The 21,355-nt window shown below is 34.3% G+C and overlaps 1 protein-coding gene across 1 annotated transcript; it reads left to right on the forward strand.

Moving 5' to 3' along the window:
* Nucleotides 1-584: 584 nt before the first annotated feature.
* Nucleotides 585-13,145, forward strand: TRAM (translocating chain-associated membrane protein 1). Its single transcript, XM_071585849.1, has 8 exons — nucleotides 585-831; nucleotides 936-1,121; nucleotides 1,211-1,326; nucleotides 1,526-1,741; nucleotides 1,972-2,081; nucleotides 5,166-5,310; nucleotides 6,511-6,701; nucleotides 9,638-13,145. The coding sequence occupies exons 1-8, from the start codon at nucleotides 703-705 to the stop codon at nucleotides 9,742-9,744; spliced, it is 1,200 nt and encodes a 399-aa protein (XP_071441950.1). The 5' UTR covers nucleotides 585-702; the 3' UTR covers nucleotides 9,745-13,145.
* The last annotated feature ends 8,210 nt before the right edge of the window (nucleotides 13,146-21,355 follow it).

Genomic DNA, 21,355 nt, shown 5'->3' on the forward strand with positions numbered 1-21,355 from the left:
AATGTCGGCGAATTAAAAAAATAACTTGGGCAAGGCAGTCGTATTATAATTTAAAAGAACATACTTTGAAAACAAAAACTTTCTTTAAGAGAAAGTTTAGAGTGTCCAGATCAAGGAAGACAATACGCCCGGGTCAATGAACACAAGCGTTAAAATCCGACTACCCCAGATGACCTAGTTAATAATTTCTATGAAAGCAGTACCTGGCCATTTCCGCTTATTTATAAACGTAACGCAACGGAAACTAACAATTTAGTCAATTCCACGATATAACCTCATTCCATAGCTTACTTTTCATAAATTATCACAAACACCAATCTTCGATTGATGGGCCCAAAAAGAGCAACAGGAAAATAGTAAGTACTCAACACAGCAAATTACTAAAAAGACCTAATTAAATAGAAAAGAATTATGATAAGTTATTCTGCAAAACAAGCTATAAAATTACAATTAAAATTTTAAGTTAGTTTATATTTCATTTAAGAGTATTATAAATCATGCAGAAGAGTATTAAATTGTTGCATTGATAAGAATATGCCAAATCGGCAGCGTCTGGAACAACACGTCTTTCCGGGCTGCTGTCGTGGATGTCATTTAGTAGGATCGGCAGGATATACAGACCGGTTTCCTCAACCACGTAGACGGTGGCTGGCAGCGAGTGGTGTTGGTTCCAAAGGCTGGTCGTGAGGTGCTATCCCAAAAATGGGTCTCAAAGGAAGGAAATCGTCGTCGAAAAACCCTCCAATTTTAAGTCACGAATTTGTTATTCAAAATCATGCCGATATTGTATCGTGCATTGCAATGGTGTTTGTCATAGGACTTATGTTTCAGGTTTGTTCAATTTTCTTCACAGCACACACCGTGTGCCCCAAAGACTGTTTTTGAGGCATATGTTTCGTTGGCATGGGATCGGTGTAATTTTTGTTCTCTTTCAGGTCACATCACCGATTGCATATATGTTTATCGCAGTTCACCACAATGTAACTGCCGACCAACATGAAGTAACTGATATTAGGGAATCGGTACACTATACATATGGATGGAAGGATTTTTGTGCAGTATTTTTCTATTTTCTTATATGCATAGTTATGCATGCAATCATTCAGGAATACGTCCTCGACGTAAGTGCCTACAATGAAATAATTGGAATATATCGGTTTGGCATTGTTTTATTTTATATTTGCCTAACACACTTAATTTTTTACTTTAGAAAATCAGTCGAAAGATGCATCTTTCCAAGGCGAAGCATAGTAAGTTCAACGAATCGGGACAGTTACTAATTTTCTTCTTAGTCTCCATTCTTTGGGGAGGAGATGTAATTTTCAGGTAATAAATGGTAGTTAAATGTTTTCTTAATATTTTTGAGGTTTTTACCAATATCAGTGAATGAGATTTGGCTTAAGTGAAGTTTTGAAACTACAAACCGTGTTCCATATGTTTGCTTTCATGCAAGGTGAATATTTGGTTTGGTATAATTAATCTGTAATAGCCATGCTTACACCAGTTTATTGATCCTCGCTTTCAGGGAAAACCTATTGTTAAATGTCCCTTCACTATGGGAAGGGTATCCTCATACATTGATGCCATTCATGTTAAAATTCTTCTATGTTGTTCAGTTGGCATACTGGACTCATTGTTTCCCAGAGTTGTACTTTCAAAAGGTGAAGCGTGAAGAAATGGCATCTCGTGTCCGGTACGCAGCTCTTCACCTCACTTTCATTGCTGCTGCCTACTTGCTCAAGTAAGTTACTCCTTTAACATTTCTTGATATAATTTGTGATTTAACAGTGTCCTGTGTGCTTATCATTATTTTCTCAATACCCATATCCCCCATTATTGATACTCGAGGATTATGTTCGATTTAATTCTTGAATCGGTCCTGTGTCGGTTTTTATAATAGTTATAGCTCATGTTAAGGAACTCAAGTGAAAGTAGTGCATTGTGTTAACTTGTGTGCTATTTTTATTTCAGTTTTAACCGTGTGGGCATTTGCCTTTTGGTATTCCACTATGTTTCTGAGGCACTTTTCCATGCTGCTCGCCTTGTGTACTTTGCTGACAAAGCTGAAAATGGAAGTAAAGGTGAGAAGCTTCAGATTCTCAGTATTGTGAACTATGTATCTAGCATTCAAACATGTAGTAAATGTATGGTAAATATGATAGGTGGAAATGAGTCATTGTTAGAAACATCTATTTCCAAGCATTATCCTATTGTGAAAAGTATTGGCATCAAGTTATTGAAACTATTACTGAAGAATACCTTTTGTTACTATCTAAGGATGTGTGAAAGTAACTGTATTGGCTTTTAAAATTTGCCAGGGTGAAGTCCCAGTTTTGCGTATGTGTCATTTATGGAAACATACCCTCAAATTGACGAATTATTTTCACGAATGAACATTTGCATTAATCAAGAATTCAGAAAAATGAAATTAAGACTGATGAAGACATTTTTTCCTATGTCATGAGTTGTTTTGGATGAAAAATATTCTTCACGCTTAATAAATATAGTTTAGAGAAACCTTTTTCTTTACTTAATACTCTAGATATAGTGACTTCTTCAATGTGGGTTTTATAAGTCTAGACGCCCATTGTTCTGTTCAGGGATGGGGTAGAAATTATATAATATAGATGTGGTCAACCCCTTGCCACATCATAGGTGACAAGCCTGAGTTTACATCTGCTCACCTGAATTGTCTTGTGAATGATGTTTTAGCCAGATATATTGATACAGCCATCGATGATCTCTTACTTACTGCGGTTTCTCTGAAGAGCTCACAAAATTAGTAATTTTCTTATTTACAATATTGGATTATAACTTTGCTATCCTGTGCAAGAGGCAATTCCAGTTAGGATACAGAGACAATTTTGCTACTTAAAGTTGTCTAGATGCTGTGAACAAAGTTGGGTCTTAGATGCGCAAGCAAAGAAAAGTTAACAGAGGGGTGACAAAATGAAGGATTATTCATCCAGGTGTTAGTATTTTTCCAGAGCCACCATGCTGGAAACCCTAAATATAGGTCAGGAATATTATATTACTTGATAAACCTTTGGTTCACCTGATGGCTTCTAGCAATACCTTCATAACTGACTATTTGTGTGTATGTGCATAAATGAATAAGATTTGCCAGCATGTAATAGTTTCACTCATGATTCAACATCAGCTGAGTGGTACAGGGATGTAATTGAGTTCAACTTTACTTTCTTCAAGAGTCAGTTCTCTTCTCTGGTAAATATTTACAGTTAACTTATAAAATTCCACACTTCGCGTAAACCAAAAGGTGATTTTGTTTAAATATTAATTTATTTAAATTGCATCGGACATACTAAAATAGCTAAATTATTTTGTAGCATAGAATAACATCTTAATTGATCTATAATAATTGATATCATCTTCTTGTAATGGGCAAAGTGTTGCAGTCATTCAGTGTCATAAGTTTTGCAACACTTGCATAATTAGAAGTAGCTTTCTCAAGGCTCAAAAACCCTCCCTACATTTGCTGTCACCCGTATTCTTTGCAAACATAGCTCCACTGTCTGTGTGCCTTCTATTAATCAGCTGAGAAAGTTACCAGGGATATGTACTAAAAGATAAAGCTGACAAAACCTTCTGTTATCCTCGAGGAGTAGTGTGTGGTTGAGCGTTAGAATATTAGCCGAAGGGCTTGGGTTCAATTCCTGGGGATGCTAATGGACATCCTTATTCCTTCACGCAAGCTGTGTAATTTTTCAGTTACCAGTTCTTGGAAAAATTATTGGTGACGTAGGTAATGGAACTGGACTCCTTTTTTATTTACCCTGATGTACAAATTTCAAATGCCATTTGGCTCGGTGCTTGGTTAGCTCTACCTTCACCTATCAAACCAACAATTGGGTTAATTTCTGTAATTCTTTAAATAGGTTATAGAGATTGAATTCGATAAGGTTTGGCATGAACAATTCAAATACCTTTGGGAGGCTTACCTTCCTCCACTCCCGTGTATTATTTAACTAAATGGCAATATCTACCACAGCAAACTTAAGACTAATCACAGATGACACATTCATCACTGCCAAATAATTTTAGGTCCAGCATGCAAAGAATTTTTTCTGCAACTAAAAATTATAATACCACCTGAATGAATGTTAAAAAAATTTACATGAAACCCACAATTGCAGTATGTCTCAATTTTTAAAAATGGATAAATATTTTTAATCTCACTATCCTTTTACCAATATTAATGCTGGACAGATTTGGTCATAATCCCTTTCATTAGCATAACTCCTTTGCCTTCAGCACATCAAAACAAATCGTCACCGTTTATTGCTGGGACCCATTGGTTAAATTTCAACAATTTACTCAACCTTGTAGACCCTAAATTTTCCCTCTTTATGAATGTGTCACATACAGTATAAATTTACTGGGATTCTCATGCTGGCAATTTGACATAGATTCTACCATTAATTTTCCACAAAAATATACAATTCTCTTATTCACCTAAATGACTAAATAATGAATTCTCCTTTCCATTTTCCATCTGATTTGCTTCTCATAATTTCCCATTCTCTTCTCATGAGGCAAATCCTACCAGGTTTGAAAGACAATGAAAGCCATTAATTTAAGTACTAAAGAATACATGATATTTAACGTCTCAATAAAATACACGGAAGTATGTGTTTACTGAAGTGAATATAGCTCAATAGGGAAGTTGCATAACTAAGGAAAGGAAGATAGCCTAAAGTGCAGGAAATAATAAATCAACTATACCTAAGTCTTTCCTTAGTTGCTCTGTAAGGTGCTGAAAAGAGTTAAGTCAAATGGCAGATGTCTTTCATGGAAATATCATTTCCAGGTTATCAACATTTGGTAAATACTATATATGGACTGTTTGAAAATTTATAGACTGCTCAATAAGCTCATGCAGGAGAGAAAATAGGGAAGTTGGAATGTGTTATTGGCAAGTCCTCATGATGTTTGGGTGCAAGAGATCCTTGGAAAACTTATGTTTTTGGCTGGCTAATGTTTTTAGTATTTCCATTCCACGCAAAGACAAGAAAATCAATGAAATGTTACCTAGTGCTTACAATCATAGTGTATATTTATTTACAGTATCTGTAATACAGACTCTATGGAACCTGTTGTTATGATAAATCATATGGCATCATTGAAGCATGTGTTTTTAATTTCAGGTGTTTTTATGGTGGCTAATGGAGTGTTCATCCTTGTACGATTGGCTTCTATCGTTCTCTCAGTTCTTACATTCTGGTATGGACTTGCTCTTGGTGCACCAGGGCTTGATGTGTCTGCTGGTAACTTCAATACTCAGTTGGTCAGGTGGGTATTAGTGTTGATTGTTATTGAAATGCTCTACTACTCAAATAATCAACTGTGAAATCCAATCATGATTTTGATTACAGTTTAATCTCACAATTTATTATGATTTTTGTCAAAAGTAGTTTAATTGTACGAGATAGCTGTATTAGAGAGTATGAATCAGTAATATCATCGTGAAAATAGAAATTGAATAGATTGTGTGAAAAAAATTGAAATTCCTTCTAGAGTGTTTTTCATACTGCCTCCGCTGTGGTTGTTGTTCATATCTATTGAGTTCATTTCAAGTTCCATAGTCTTAAGGTAGAGGTAAGAATTAGTCCTCACCATTATTTAAAGTACAGTTGCCCCTCAAACTTTGAGCCTTGTCTCATGGATTTAAAGAGAAGGTTAACGTACAGTATTGCACATAAACTTGAAGTCGTGTATTGCACTTCAGAACATGGAAACAGGGCAGCTGAAAGGAGTTTTGGATCACCTCCAACTGAGATGATGATATGGAAATGGAGGAAGCAGAAAATTGAAATAGTGAATGTAGAAAGGAGTAAAAAAACTTCACTTTCATGTGCTCCTAAATGCGTGAAGCTCAGGGTGTTGGTCAATAACTGGATAAAAAACATGGGAAGAATAGGATAACTGTTTTAAGAAAAATAATTTTAATTGAGGCAAAAATTAGTGATAGTTATTTTTATTGCTGATTTTTCTAGGGCAATGTTATGGTGCAAAAGATTCATGAAGAGAAATGGTCTCTGCATGAGTATCAGAGCTACAATAACACAAAACCTGCTTCTTAAATACAGAAGAAAGGTTACTGACTTCCCCAGTGGAAATAATTGTGTTTGTGACTTAAGCAGCGGTGATGATGAATGAACATTAATATAGTTGCTAATTTTTAATTGTAACAATCCTATTTTCTTTTTATGAAGTGTTAACATTCGAGTAATTTTTGGTCTGATCCAAGTGTTTTAAGTAAATTCTTACCTGGAAAATCACAGTGTATCTTATGCATCATATAAATGGGCTGGGAAATACAGTGTTTTGAAAAATGAAAAAAACTAGAAATGGAGTATGCAAGTGTACATGCCCAATTACTCTTTTAGGTTTGAATGTAAATTTCTTTTTCTTTATAAATGGTTTTTAAAAATTTCACCGCTTCTGTTGGAAGGGCAAACTAATAAAATGTTCAATTTCTTCCCCACTCAGAATAAATGCATTGGCTGCAGTGTGCCTACTACAAGCCTGGCTGATGTGGAACCTCATCACTCTGCATCTTCGCCGCATGAGAGAACAAGCTCCAAAGAACAGCAATGCAACGGCAGCTTCAATGAATGCTCGCAAGCAGAGGCAGGATCGCAAGAAAGAGGCCCAGTTGAAAAAGAAGAAAGATGCTGACAGTAAGTTTGTAATATAATTTAATAATTAATTGTTTTTTGATTTCAGTTTTTCTATATCTAAATATTGAGGATTATCCCATCCTATTTTGGGTATTACTCTATAATGGCTGTTCACTGTTTTAAAATATTTAAGATTATATTGTTGATATGCATGACAATCAAGTCTCCAGACATTGAAAAAACTCAAATGTGGAAGTACTTAAGAATGTATGAGTATATTAGAAAGTTTCTGGATCATCCAAAAATTGTCTGTGACAATCATGAATTAATTTTTTAAATAATATAAAAGCCCAAAGGTGAGGATGGAAGTGTCTACAAAGATAAAGTTGAGCCGCTTTATATGTAGTCAATTTTGTGTATGTTTCTTGTTTTAATTATTATTTGCCTAATGATGACTTGCCTAATCAGTGAATGCAATGCATCTGTCAAAATTGTTCATGAGACATACCTAGTAATTTGAGGAAATGTCATGAAATGGTAATACATCTTCAGGTACTAAGCATCAATCTGCCATGCTTATTTCTATGGTTCTACCATGCATTTCTTGTTATTTATATAATAAATGAATTTAGCTAAGTTTTATATTCTACTAGTCCATTATAATACCATATATGTATTTTTATGTACTTCTGGATTTTTACCAATTGACTTTTTGGGAGAGGATCCCCATTTAAAATATGTCTGAGAATCGAGTTTTTGCATCTTAAATGGAGATATTATAAAATATAACAGCAATTAATCAATTGAGAATCATTATTTAATGAAAATTGCCATGTAGTGCATGTTTTTTGAAAGTTAAAACTTCCTGCCAAGTAGTGTAATTTTTATGCAAAGTAGGACCAGAAATTTTTCTATTTCTATTTTTAAATTGTCCGCACTAAATTGGCAATAACTGAGAGGCATTTTCAGACCTCATATGCGAAAACCCATGCAGACATATGCTATAGTTCTTATTGAAAGAGTTAATGGTTTTCCTCTTTTTTGCCTTTTCCCGCATGATCTCAGTTACTCCTTTGTGTAACATATTTAACTTATGCATGTAACATGCAGTGAAAAATAATGGCATTGCATGTAGTGAGATAAATCCGTGGATGCTCTGCTATAATTTTCAATCACCTTTCATTCAAGAACCTTATATTGACTTCTTTGATGATATCAGATTTAAATATGTAGTTGAGGTTTGAAATATGAGATGTAGAGAGGTAGTAGTAAGTTGAAATTTGTGATGAAATAGAAAGCTGTTGTGAAGAGAAAGGGAGGTAATGGGCATTCTGAGAGGGTGAAAGTATGGATAAGGAGATCAGTTAAGAAAGCAGAAAATAGGTGGCAAGGGAATTTAAATGTTTGGCAATTTTAAATGCTTGTTTGAACTCACAGACTTAATCACTCAACATTAGTTGTATGCATATATCTTACAAATCATGAGTTGGTTATAAACTGAAAAACTATAGAGCCAATCAATGCTGATCAATACAGAAGTATTTGCATAGATCAAAGACAAAGTGGCCAAAAATTAACAATATGGAAATATGGCTTAAAAGAATTATGGAGCATTATCAGTTCTCAATAGTGGTGGATAAACGTTTTTGAAATGTGTTTTGGTTAAATTACGCAGAGAGTAACCAGGCATGGCCGATTCACTTATGCAATAGAGGGGACTGGTGCCATCATAGTTCAAAATCCTGAGGGTTTTGCCAACAATGTTGGTGAAATGAAAATTTGTTTTTCAATCTATAAAAATGTGTAATTACCATTTTTATTGTAAAATATTAATAACCTTGATTTTTGAAACATTTTGAGTTGGTTTTCAGCGGGTTTTTTTTTATATTCTGTAACCAATCAAGATTTTGAGAATGAGTATCCGATCCTCAATAATATTTATGAAATGAAACTATCCATAGTAAAAAGTCAATTTAGCACATTTTCATCAAAAGGTTTGTTTATTGCACCTTTTTATTTCTTGGAAAAGAACGAAAACCTCTCTAAGATGAATTCCTTCCACAACATTTAATCAAAAATACACATTATTATATTTTTATGGATCTAAACCCTTCACTTCCATCAGAAAAAAAGTACATCTCACTTTCTGCTGTTTATAGTATGCATTATAATATTCATTTTTTTTATTTTTCATTTTACATTTTATTTGGCCAAAGATCATATTACTAAAATACCAGGTGGATGTATGTACAAGATATAAAGCACATCGAAAAGGAGTAAAATGCATCCAGGCTCAATTGAGATACAAAATATGGTACCAACCATTACCTTCAATGTAGCACAAAAACACGCATTAAATGTAACATACTCACAAATATCCATTAAAAATCACGGAGCATTGCCGTAAACTAAACGCATTGTTGTAAACTAAAAGTTTGAACTCAAAGATCAGCAATATTGTTTAGATATTTATCAATGGAGTAGAGCATGTTACATTGTAGTTATCTTTTTAATTTATGTTTGAATGCAGTAGTTCCCTAAGCATCCCTTATACTTTTGTGTAATCCGTTATATATTCTGATGACCATATTCTTGGGCCCTAATTTTATCGTTTTAGTTCTAATATTGCCATAATGGATACTGTGCCTTCCCTGGAGTAATGATGATGATGATATTCGGAGTCAAGGGAATAATTGCTGATGTTGTTTTTTATGCATGGAATTGAAAACATATTATAAATGCTAGGGAGTGTAAGCAAATTTAATTCCTGGAATATGGGTTTACAATAAATTTAGTAAGGTCAGAGGAATTAGAGGTTAATTTTTCCAAGTTAGCATTTAATTTTTTTCTCAGTCGTCATATTTTGATGCCAAACACTAAAGGTCAATGTGATGGGACCTAATCATTCATTTGATCAAAAACATTGCATTTCATTTGTTAGACCTGTTTTAAGTTTAATATTGTATCATAATAATGAAAACCTCTCTTTAAAATAGGCAAGCGAGGAGCTTATGATGATGTGAATGAGCTACCAGAGGTTGATCAGAATACCAAAAAGAACCTCCGAGCAAGAGGACCTGCTGCATCACCAAAGGCAAAATAATAGTGTGGTGTTATGGTTATAAGATGTTAAATTCATGACAACATGTTTATGCATTCAGTGAACATCAAAGGAAAAATTGTGATCATTGAAGTAATAGACTATTTCTAAGGGTTTTCTATGATAAGAAACCTAATGTTATTGAAAATGCTGAAATGCACTAAAAAGCATTATTGAAAGGTGTTAAATTGGCTAGTGGTTACCCTGGATGGACGTTTATCAATCAATGATGCCAATGTAATTCAGTCAACACTAAATGTGAAAAAAATTATCTTGTGGACACAGATGTGTTTGCTCAAGATAAAATATTTTTTCATGGATATGATTTAGTCTTCCACTGTCAGAAAAGGGCCACCATTTGAATTTGGGGAACTACTGTGGCGTTCGAAATGTGATTTCATATCATATTTCAAGGATTTGATAGGAATATTTTTTCATATGTGATAATTTTTTTAGAAAACTAGAAGAAGTGGTGTTGTTACCTCAAGGATTGTATCAATTGCAGGTCACGTTTAAATTTTTTGAAATGTTTGAAGAGCTTTTAGCCAAATTTTTAATCTTCCATTTACCTATCTTCAGCCTGTCATAATTTTGCTTATGAGCTGGTTATAAACCTCTCAGCTGATTAGAAGATTGTTGAGCACAACATGTCATCTGTATTACAGTCCGGTATGTCTGTAATATGTTTTACATTTTTATAAAGGCATTTTTATTCCTTAAAAGACAAATTTGGGAATTATTTCCATAAATTTTGTACTGCACTAATACTTCTGTGATTGCTAATTTGCCTAACATGCTGATTGTGGTGAAACCTTAGTACATATGTAATGGCACTTGAAGTTAATAGTTCTCAAGGAAGTGTTGATTGATTGACAAAAATATAATAGCACTAGGAGAATTTTATGTTGAACTACTTTGGTCTAGCTATGGATTATATAAAAAATATTTGAAAGTTCAATGCTGGAAGACACTTTTTGATGCATATGTGGTTGTAAAATGGAATCACTTCTCCTGGAAATGAATTTTTTGACAAAGACTCAAAATTACTATTTCATATTCATCTGTCTCTCTTCAATTGTCTTCTGCTTAATCAGATCGTGCATTAATTCACACATTAGTGCTAATAAGTTTTGAAGGTTTACTTCAAATTTTATCTGTAAAAATCTATGCTGCAAAATAAGTATTAAGTTTTTTCTATGTCACATTACCTTATTTAGAAAACAAATGAATATAAGGGTAATTTCAATAATTTCTCAGTTTTGAATTTAAAGGCTGCAATTGAGTCACTTTCACGTTTAAAAAAAATGTTTTTTGGTTTAATGCAAGTCAATTTAATGTTAAGCTTATTCTAAAATTGCAAAATGAAGCTTCATTATATGCCCTTTTTTAAATTTGCACATGTTATTTTTCTGTACTTGAAAAAGTATGTCTTTTCTACTGAACCCATGTGTTATTGTTCAAGCCTGTCCATTAATAAGGTTTATTTCATTTAGGGTGTAGAATTCTTGAAACTTTTGGTTGCTATGGTGTACCCCTCAAAGTATCACAATGTTCAATGTTTAGGCTTTCTATATGATTGGTTTGTTTATTTAATTGATGGTCTAGGGTGCATTTTATTTATAAATAAAAATTTTCATAGTGAAATAATTATTGTTGAATTTATAATGCTCAACCAGGAGCTTAAATTTTTGTTATCTTACTTATGCAAAATATTTTTCACTTCAGACTTTAGGACAACAGTTTTATATTTCAGAGCTCCATACTTAATGCATTCAATGCATTTTGGAATTGTGAGTCCGGTCACATAACTATGACCAAGGCTATCATTAGGTTGATTTGACAAAATGCTCTATTGATGCTTATATTTATTTGATGTATGTAGAGAATGTGGATCAAATGTAGGAACTGGTTTTCGATATGGGCTCTTACAGGGTTCGTCCGGAAAATAAGTGTACTGAGCTCAGGAAAAAAATTTATTACACTTTTACATATCTTAAGCTAATATTCCTCAAAATAGGACCCTTGTGAGTCGATACACTTGTTCCAGCGGCGTTCCCATTCCTGGAACGCTCCCGCGAAGGCATCATCGGGAACCTCTCGAAGAATCGTCGTCGACCTCTTCTCTGCCCTCCACGAACATCTTGAGCCACCGAAAGATCATGTTTCTGGACATGGCTGACTCCCCGTAAGCCTGGTTAATCATACCGACAGTTTCGGTAGACGATTTCCCAAGCTTTACCGCAAATTTGATGGAATAACGCTGCTCCAAAAACTTCGGCATCGCGTTCCGTGACGTGGGTCGAAGCGTGCAGGTTCGCGTTAACAGAGCTCCTCACTACACCACAGCTCAGAGCCGACTGCCTTTTTCAGCGTCGCTTGCCAACATACCCCCCTCCAATCGTAGCCCGTCAGAGCGGTGCTGGGCGCGCCTGGAGCGGCGAGCCCAGCCCAGGAGTCAGTAAACTTATTTTCCGGACGAACCCTGTATATAATTTTCTGTTTCTAGTTATATATAACTTGTTTTGGTTTTTTTAAGAATAATTTACTAGAACCTTTTTACAATATCCAGTTGATTTTTTTAATATCTAGTAACATTTTGTGTTATATTACTTATTTATCACTTCTTAATGATAAGTCGCCAAATTTATATGCTCAGTGTTATATAGTTTCGTTTTAATTTGTTGGAAAAGGTTGAATGATGTTGTGAAGATAAAAGGCAGTTATTGTAGATGATTCTTATTGCGTTACAGAGGAGTGTGCAGCAGCAGCTCCTAGACTCCATCATATTCAGCTTAAAACGTTATCTCTCAGTTTCATTGCAGCACATCTTATAGATAATCATTGCCATGTGTAAATACCTGTTACTAGATTGAACAATTTTATTTCATTTTGATTTCTCCCAGGGAATGAATGCCTTCCTTCATTTTCTTTTTGCATTTTTTAACTATTCGCATTATTATTGCATTTCAACCATGAAATAATCTGCTAAATTTAATTTTTGCCAGAGGTTCTGTGATTGTTAAAGGAGTTAGGTTAAGGAGGGGACGTTCTAGTCTCGTCTTTACCCTAATAAGCTGAAATTGACATACTATATACCTTCTTTGTATGGTGTTTATAATAAAATGTCATCATGTTGTACAGAAATCTATTAATATTTTACTTTGACATTTGAAAATCCAGTCTGAGTTGGTATAGTTTTTAGTTTATTTTTTCAGAAAAAATGTATAAAATGTATTATAGAATTATTTGTTATTATCACCATTATTTCTGTGAAAATTGTTACAATTTATCATCATAAGCATTTAAAACTTTCCTCTTTTTTATACAAATGACTATTTCCTATGTTAAAATAGCTTTTCTTAAAAATAATGGTGTTTGTTTCTCACTAAGGTAAAAATAAATTGTGTCCTAATTAATATTTTTGTTCTCTTACTGATGTAATCTCCTTATGCATGCTGCAAAAACGGCAGCTTGAAATTCTGTAGCGGGGTGACTGCTCAGCCAGAAAATCTGAGGTCATGCTTGGAAAGCCAGTTATTTAAAAAAAATAAGGATAAGGGATGAATTTTTTCAAAGTTAAGGGTTTCACGCAGGATTCAGGAATCTAATTAAGCACTGGAAAAACATGACACTGATGTCAAGTGATAGCAGTGATCTATGTGTGAAGAAATAAGGCGGTTAGCGGTCTCTCCTTTTTCTTCCTTCCAGAATTAGGCTCAATGCCTGATTTGGCTTCACTTTAACAATCTGGTCGTTGCAAAAATTGAGCGATTGTCTTTATGAATAGTCAACCATAAGCACTGGTCATGTTATTTCACATACAATTTCCTTTCAATTCTTTTTGTTTGTCTTCCAGCTGGATTAGAAGGATATTTTCCAACTGTGTTTTGTGTGCCAAACTTTTTGGTTGAATGATGATAGATTAAGATGAAGCAGAATTATGTTTAGGGTGTGAATTTTAATAGGGCTCACCCTTAATTTTTATTTTACTAGCTCACAAACATTTTTTTGTTCGAAATTCCAGCAGGGTGCCTTCTTGAGCTCTGAAATAAGGAACCTCAAATGTTGGACATCATTCTTAACTAAGATCAGGGGGAGGTATTGTCTGGGGTATAAGGCTCAATATTACTAAGAACAGGAGGCTCAAAAAATAGTCAAAAATTCTAATCTCAGTAGCAAGTACAGGTAATCCTTAAACTTTATTTCAATTTTTACAGATATTTTCTTGGCATATAATTGGTATTAACTTGTCAATTTTGATTCACTACATAGGACCATACTTTTTAAATAATCACAGTAAAAATTATTTTTAATAGTCTAACAAGACAGCAGCAGTGTTTTACTCTAAATGTTGTGATATTTGTTTTCCTCTAATGTGCTTGTAAGTAGTTAGTTATATGACTTTAAAGTACATTTTTTATGCAGATTTCTCCCAGGCGATATTCATAATTTAAGTGTTTTTATTTTGTTTGAATTTTCTCGATAATTTCATATTGGAGTATAATTTTTTCCTGCAGGAAGTTCATTAAATTGTATGCACTATGCTCACCACTATTAAAATATAATCTATGTATATTTGGATATCATTCCCAAAATGGTGAGAATTCATGATTAATATTTATTTAGGCCCCAATCTATGATAAATTTGAGAAATATTTATTTCCATATTCAAATGTTCTCAAGCCAATCTTGTTAACCAACTCTCCATCTTTTTCTGTTTTTATTTAGCAGGGATGTTATCAGTCGTTATGGCTTTACTTGCATTCATTACCCTTAATCCCCTTCCCATCTTGCCACAAAGTATGCGTGGACCTAAGCTTTCCTCGTCTACATCCCTTTTTTTCTGTATCCAAGCTTGCTGGCCAAGTGTCTTTACCATATAGTTCCTCTATGCATTGTATTTATCTCCCTTGAATCTTTCCTGGATCAATTATTAGTTTAAAAAATGTTTTTCCAAGCAATGATGGACAAAATCTTGTTGCATCTAATTGAAAAAAATGTCCATCCAAATTTAATCTCGTGTTATATATTCAGTGGAGCAGGAAGGTTGCATGTAACGTAATGCAAATATTTATTTAGAAAATTGCTTTGCAAAAACAGTGGAATTTATGGGCCTGCTGTGGGAAGCTATGGTTTAAAGGAATCACTGGAGGTGTAATATAATTGCTAAGGAATTTGTTAGTCTTGTAGATGGGCAATACTTCCAAACATTACATTAATTTTAGATTCATGAATGCTCTTTCTGATGCCAAACCCATATTGATACTTTTGACCTATTGGTATCATTGCTTCGGATAAGGACATTATCTTCCTACATTTATAATTCCTGCTTTTTACTGTGTGACTAGGAAATACCTCGTGGTACAGCAGTGAACATTCCTTAATAACCTTGCAGTTTTTTCAAGCAGTCTAGCTACAATAGTTATCATGTCCATTCAGTCCAATCTATGTGGTAATAATCACTTGCCCATTTTCCTTGACAGAAAAGGTGGTATCAATGAAAATGCTATCCTGGCAGACAATTGGATGATGTGATAAAACAACTTAGCCAAGTTTCAAAGATGAATTTAAATTAATGCATTGCAGCAGATGTGAGGCAAGAAGACGTTATCATCTACCATAACTACTTCATGTAGTATAAGCATGTTGAGGTCATCAATTATCCCCTGACAACCCCTTCCAAATTCAAACCAGGATTGAGTGAAGACTATTTTGTGACATGTGACCTGTATAGATTTTTGATTAATTTTCTATGAAAACCAATTTATTTCATTTGAACACCAACTCGGAAAATCGAGGAGGTGAAGAAGGCTTCTTGTAAGGAATTAAGTGTCAATGATGAATTACAGGATCTCATTGTTATGGTATATGGTTACAGGTGTCTAGGGCTCTTTTCACGCTTTGACTCTGCAAGATTTATCTTGTGTGAAATTCAGTGGGATAGTGGTGACTTCCTCGGAGGTTTCTAGGGAGCTCTTCGGCCAGTTCATCGCAGAAACCTATGGCAATATGAAGTTCACCCCTTCCTTCTTGGGCCTAAAGGAGCATGGTAACTGTAGAGTTTAATTTTTTAATGTTGTATGGGTGATAACTGAGAACGGAAAGCCATTTTTATTGTGTAAGTTATAGTCTGCAATTGAAGACTCCTAAAACTTGAGGACTATTATAGATAGTTTTTTGCAAATTATGACATTTATTCCTAGTGCAGACTACGAAAAATTAACCAACCTGAGAAGATGTGAATGCTTCATTCTCTTATCAAAATTATGAAAGATATTCAGGAATAAGTAAAAGCCATATTAATTTAAGGGTGTAGGCATTTGTATGATTAAGATTTTGAATGTCATTGATGCAAGAAGTGGCCTCATGGAGAGCCAAAATAGTTTCTGTCTGGTACTTCAATAGCCGCATTGGGGTTATATAAAGAATTTTGAAGTGTACAGAGAAACTGAGGGAAAAGAAGGGTACAAAATACCAATTGAAAGATTAAAGCACTGCTGCTGCTTACATTTGACAAACTTCAAAAATTGAGGAAAAGAAGTTTCCCTTGTAAATTGCATTTTGATGAATGGCTCACGGAAATGTACATGCTTACTAATGTAAAGAAGAGGGTGCATCGTACAATTTGTTCAGACTGAGAAGTATTTCCAGGGAAATATCAATTAGAATTGTTTATTTCTGTGAATTCTATTGCCCAAAAAACTCTTCATTCAGTATTTTGGTAATTCATAGATTACAAAAATTGCAAAAAGTAGGCACCTACCTTAGCAAATAAATTTAAAATTTTTGGAAGCATGTAAGTATCATCTAAATACCATTTAGTAATCACATATCCCTGCCACACACCTTTTTGGTGGCTTGCAGGGTATTGATGTAGAAGTGACAAAATGTACATGTTGCATAAGTCGCAGGATATGTGCCTCACTTAAACTCCTCAAGCATCTCATTCAGTACTCTATTATACAAGCCTAATTTCATGTTTTAATATTATTATATACGTGTTTATTATTAAGGTAAATAAGGCATGATTACAAAAATTAATTATAAAATATGAAAAGAGATTAATTCAGGCTTTAATGATGCAATTGAAAATTGTAGATTTGGTAACTTATGCAATCAATTCTTGGTATCCAATTTTCTTTAGTAATAGGTAAGTATAGTTTGGAAGAAATTAAATGGATAATAAGCAATTATCTCCTGAAGTTATTATAGAGGGTTAAAAATGTTTATTATGTACATTAGTACCAGGCCTTGTGCTAATGCTAGTACAAGGGCAGGATAACACTTAATATTTAATATTAACTGGTGTTGAAAACTTATTTGAAACATATAATGAAGTGTTTGGCTTCAGTAGCTGCATTAAAATGATTTGTTGTAATTCAGTGAGCATTTCAAAACCATACTATCCCCTAGTAGAACAAAACATTAACAAACAAATGTCCATTGAATGTTAAATAAGTATCTACATTACATTTGCATATAATCCCTTTTTATGAAAAATATCAATAAATAAATTTTTTTTTAGTAAGATCTGGTGTTTTCATGTTGTATTGAATAAAGAAAGTCGTCTCAGATCTTCCACCAGGTAAGTGTCCATTCTTGCCAACTTTTTGATGCTCTACTTGAGCATTGAAATGTTGGTCAGAATGCTGACTCTCACCTGGTGGAAGACCTGAGATGAATTTCTACAAATTTATCTTACCTTTTCAACCTTAAACCCTTTGCTGTTTAACAACAGGCTAGTAGAATCGATTTACACCAGCACAATGTTTTACTGTGCAATATAATGATGGAAAATGCATGAATTTTTTCTTTGTTAATGTGGGCTTTGTCTGTTTAAATTTTTGGAACTGAATTTTTTAAATGTTTCAGTTAATTTAAGGAAATTATAATTTTATATCATTCTTAATAATTTATCTTCATGTAGTTTATAAAACAGAATTATTTATCATAATTTCCCCAAATTTGTGCCAAATTTCTTGACACCCATCATCATGAAAGGATAATCCTTTACAGATCTTGTGGCTTCACAATAATGTTTATCTCAAAAAAGTATTAAAGAAAGATTTTTTTTGTTCTTCTTATCTATATAACACCATGGGCTATAACTAGTAATATGGATATAAATAGTCAAAATGACTCACTACTATGGATGCATTGTAAATTCCTTGTATCCCCCAATATGTACTGTTAATCTGAAAAAAATACAGATGGGGATTGGAAAATGTAGCTCACTAGAAGCAGTTACTATAAGTTCTACAAGTGTTGAGGAGAGACATGAAAGGACTGTATATAAATAAAGTTGTTGCCAATCTCCAAATTCACTTCATTCAGGTTCATCATCACTCAGACTCAAGATGTATTTGTAAACCAATAGTTACCCAAGGGTTAAGCCATTTTGGATCAATATTAGCATGAATTGAAACAGTACTTTGGTTTATAGATTTTATTTAGCATTTAACCAACTAGTTTTGTCCAAAATAATGCCAATATAAGAGGTGGCATTATGAGTGTCTAACTCTGGAGATAGAGTTCTTCCATTATTTCCAGAATCCTGGGAACCTCCGTTGACATAGGCCACCCTTCATTGGTGCTTTGTTTAATGCGAAGGAACCAAGAACAATGAAAGCAATGGGCATGGCTAGGTTGGTTTTATAATCTCCTTGAGGACTGTGTTGTGCCTTTCTCTATCTCTGAACCCTCTTGCTCTATGACCTTATTATGAGATGAAAATCAGTACCAGCAATTTATAAAAAATATATCATAACCCCAGCAGGTAAGTCTGTGCATATATTTGCAATTGGTTCACATTCATGATAGTCAATACATGTTTTAAATATGAAATTTTAAGAATTTAAATTTATGAAGTATTCTGAATTGTTGGGTTTCACCGCGTCGTTGTTTGATTCAGACAACAGTTTCGCCGAAGTTGCATTCGGTGTCTTCAGGTCGAAGATGAGGGACTCGGAATTTTGCCACCCTTATATAGGTGGTCCTGTCTAGTGGCTGCTCGCTGATTGGTCCAATCCAGTGGACCCTCATGAATTGGTCCTGATGGACCAATCAGCGAGCAGCCACTAGACAGGACCACCTATATAAGGGTGGCATAATTCCGAGTCCCTCATCTTCGACCTGAAGACGCCGAATGCAACTTTGGTGAAACTGTTGTCTGAATCAAACAACGACGTGGTGAAACCCAACAATGCAGAATACTTCAAACCACCGCGGCAAAAACCCACGCAGCCAATTTAAATTTATAGCTACTTAGAGTGTGTGCTGAGTGGTAGGGAGGAGTTTTTGGGGGATTGTGCCACATTTTCATGTTGTGATGTGTTACTTTTGTGATCACTCCAGGTAACTTTTTCAAAAGAAAAAGCCACCAACTTCTAGTTTCAATGCTTGAATAGGTTTTGCGAGGGAAGGAGAGGGACATGGAGACGTATGCAATGAATTTAGAGAGTGGTCTGTGGTGGGTTTTTATTTAAAATGTTGCTCTAAGTGTGGCTGATTTAAGAGGTTAGTGTATTGTGAGGATTTTGTACTATGTGAATTATGCGTTATTTTGAGTTGGTAATTTGTGCAAGGAATTGTTTTTAAACAGGATGGACAGAGCATTAATAGAGGAAGATAAAAGCTTTCAAAATCAGATAGCGGTATCAATATTCAGATAAGGTAAATGAGTATGCATTTGTAATTTGAGCAAGTAGCTGGAAGAAGCCATATGAGTTTTATTAATAACTAGCATGATAAAATTACTCACTGCAGAAATAGAGGAAGGAGAAAACTTATTTAATGGAAGTTTTGATTTGATTTTGAGGAAAAACAAGGTAGACACCTGGAATACGCAGCATGTGGGAAACCAACTATCACCAGCCTGTCTACTCCTTGACCCAATGGTCTGACTGTAATGGATGAAATTTATAATGTGTTGGCCCCTTCTGATGAATAAGCAAACCTGTTAAAGAAAAGGAAAATTCATATGGTTGAACATCACAAAAGGTATGAATCTATGCCAAAACTTAATAGATCATGAAAAAATTACGAAACTCCTCTGACCAAGGTCATTAGAGTGCAAAAAAATACACTCCCATACATGAAGAATGACTTCAATTGATTAGCACCCAACAGGCTGCTTAAGGGGTTCAAACTGCACTCCATGTTCAATTGCCTGCTCAAAAATGAGTAGTAGTTATTGGGGTAGGAATCTGACAACTGAGGTACATATTTTACAACTTCATGAATGAGTGACTTCTTGTAGGGGAATGACTATGTGTATATTGCAGTGGAAGAGTACATTCAATGCTGGTTTCATACAGAAGATGCAAGCAACCAAACCTTAAGACTTCCCTTGATAACAGGTAATTTCCTCCCTCTCCATTTCAAATGACTTCATGGTCACTGTGAACTGCAGGCCACTTATGTATAACTACCAAGTTGACCACCCATGTATTATGGGCATTACTTTTAGGCAAATAAATAGGGTTCATTAATGTTCAAGGTTCAGGGTTTCTCTTAAGATAAATATTATTTTGGCATTTCCAGATGGAGTAAGTGAAAAAGTTTTGAAAGGGAATTCATGAATCTTGGCTAATGGTTGAATGGGTAGAAACAAAATTGGCCGAAAAATAGAATGAGGGCAAATTGGGACTTGAAAAGTATCGGTACTAGAGGAGCATGAGTCTGAAAGGCAGAGTTAGAAGTTGATGCTAAAGGAGGATAATTCAACTCAGAATGGGGAATATTTAGTTAAGATAGTGATATCCCATTCTCTCCAATATTTCAGATGCTTGGAATGTGTTTTATGAGCCAGGCAATCCCATAATTTGCAGGTTGTCATCCCGTATACTTTGTTCATTTGGCCATGGCAGCCCGTGGCTGTGAAGTGATCTCTGTAACAAACATACTTTTTATCAAAGTCATATGAAATTCATATGTGCTCAAGTCATTGGTGTCAGTGGCACTGAGGAATGATAGGCAAAAGGTTTTAAACTCCTTGGAGCAGTTATTGATCAGTTTTCCAGCCTATTAGTGATTATTTAGAACAGCATGAAATATGGTCATTGATCATAATGAGATTAGGGTCACAATGGTATCAGGGTTGAGTTCCATCTCCTCAACATTTTTCCCATCATCTCTTATTTTTTCGTTCTTGTAAAAATTTGGTTTTGTTGTAAATTCCAAGTTGTATCCTTGTAGAGACAGTTGCTTCTTCTATTGTTTATAGTGAATTTGATGGGGAGTGTCAGGAGAAGTAATAATGACTACTACTTCTAGAGTCAATTTATGAAATATCATGCATTAAGTAAGCTTTACAATGATCTCAGACTCCATAACAACTTATTTTCTATGAGGTGCCATTAAGTGGAAACATCTAAAATTTTCAGAGAAATTTGAGAGTCTAAGTTCAAAGCTTTTCATCAATTTTTTGACTTAGAAAGTCCATGAGGCGCAAACAGATTCTTCAGAAGAGTCGAGGGACGCCTTTCTGAAACAGAACATAGGTATTTCTGAGTGACTGAGGGTCACTGAAGCTAATATTTTCTGTCGAATATCATTAGTGAATGTAGAGGCATATATACCTTTAGTTAATTCCTCCCTCTTGTTTTTAACAAGA

Source organism: Hetaerina americana, unplaced genomic scaffold, assembly GCF_022747635.1.
Source record: "Hetaerina americana unplaced genomic scaffold, ioHetAmer1.1.p SCAF_2, whole genome shotgun sequence".
Taxonomy (NCBI): domain Eukaryota; kingdom Metazoa; phylum Arthropoda; class Insecta; order Odonata; family Calopterygidae; genus Hetaerina; species Hetaerina americana.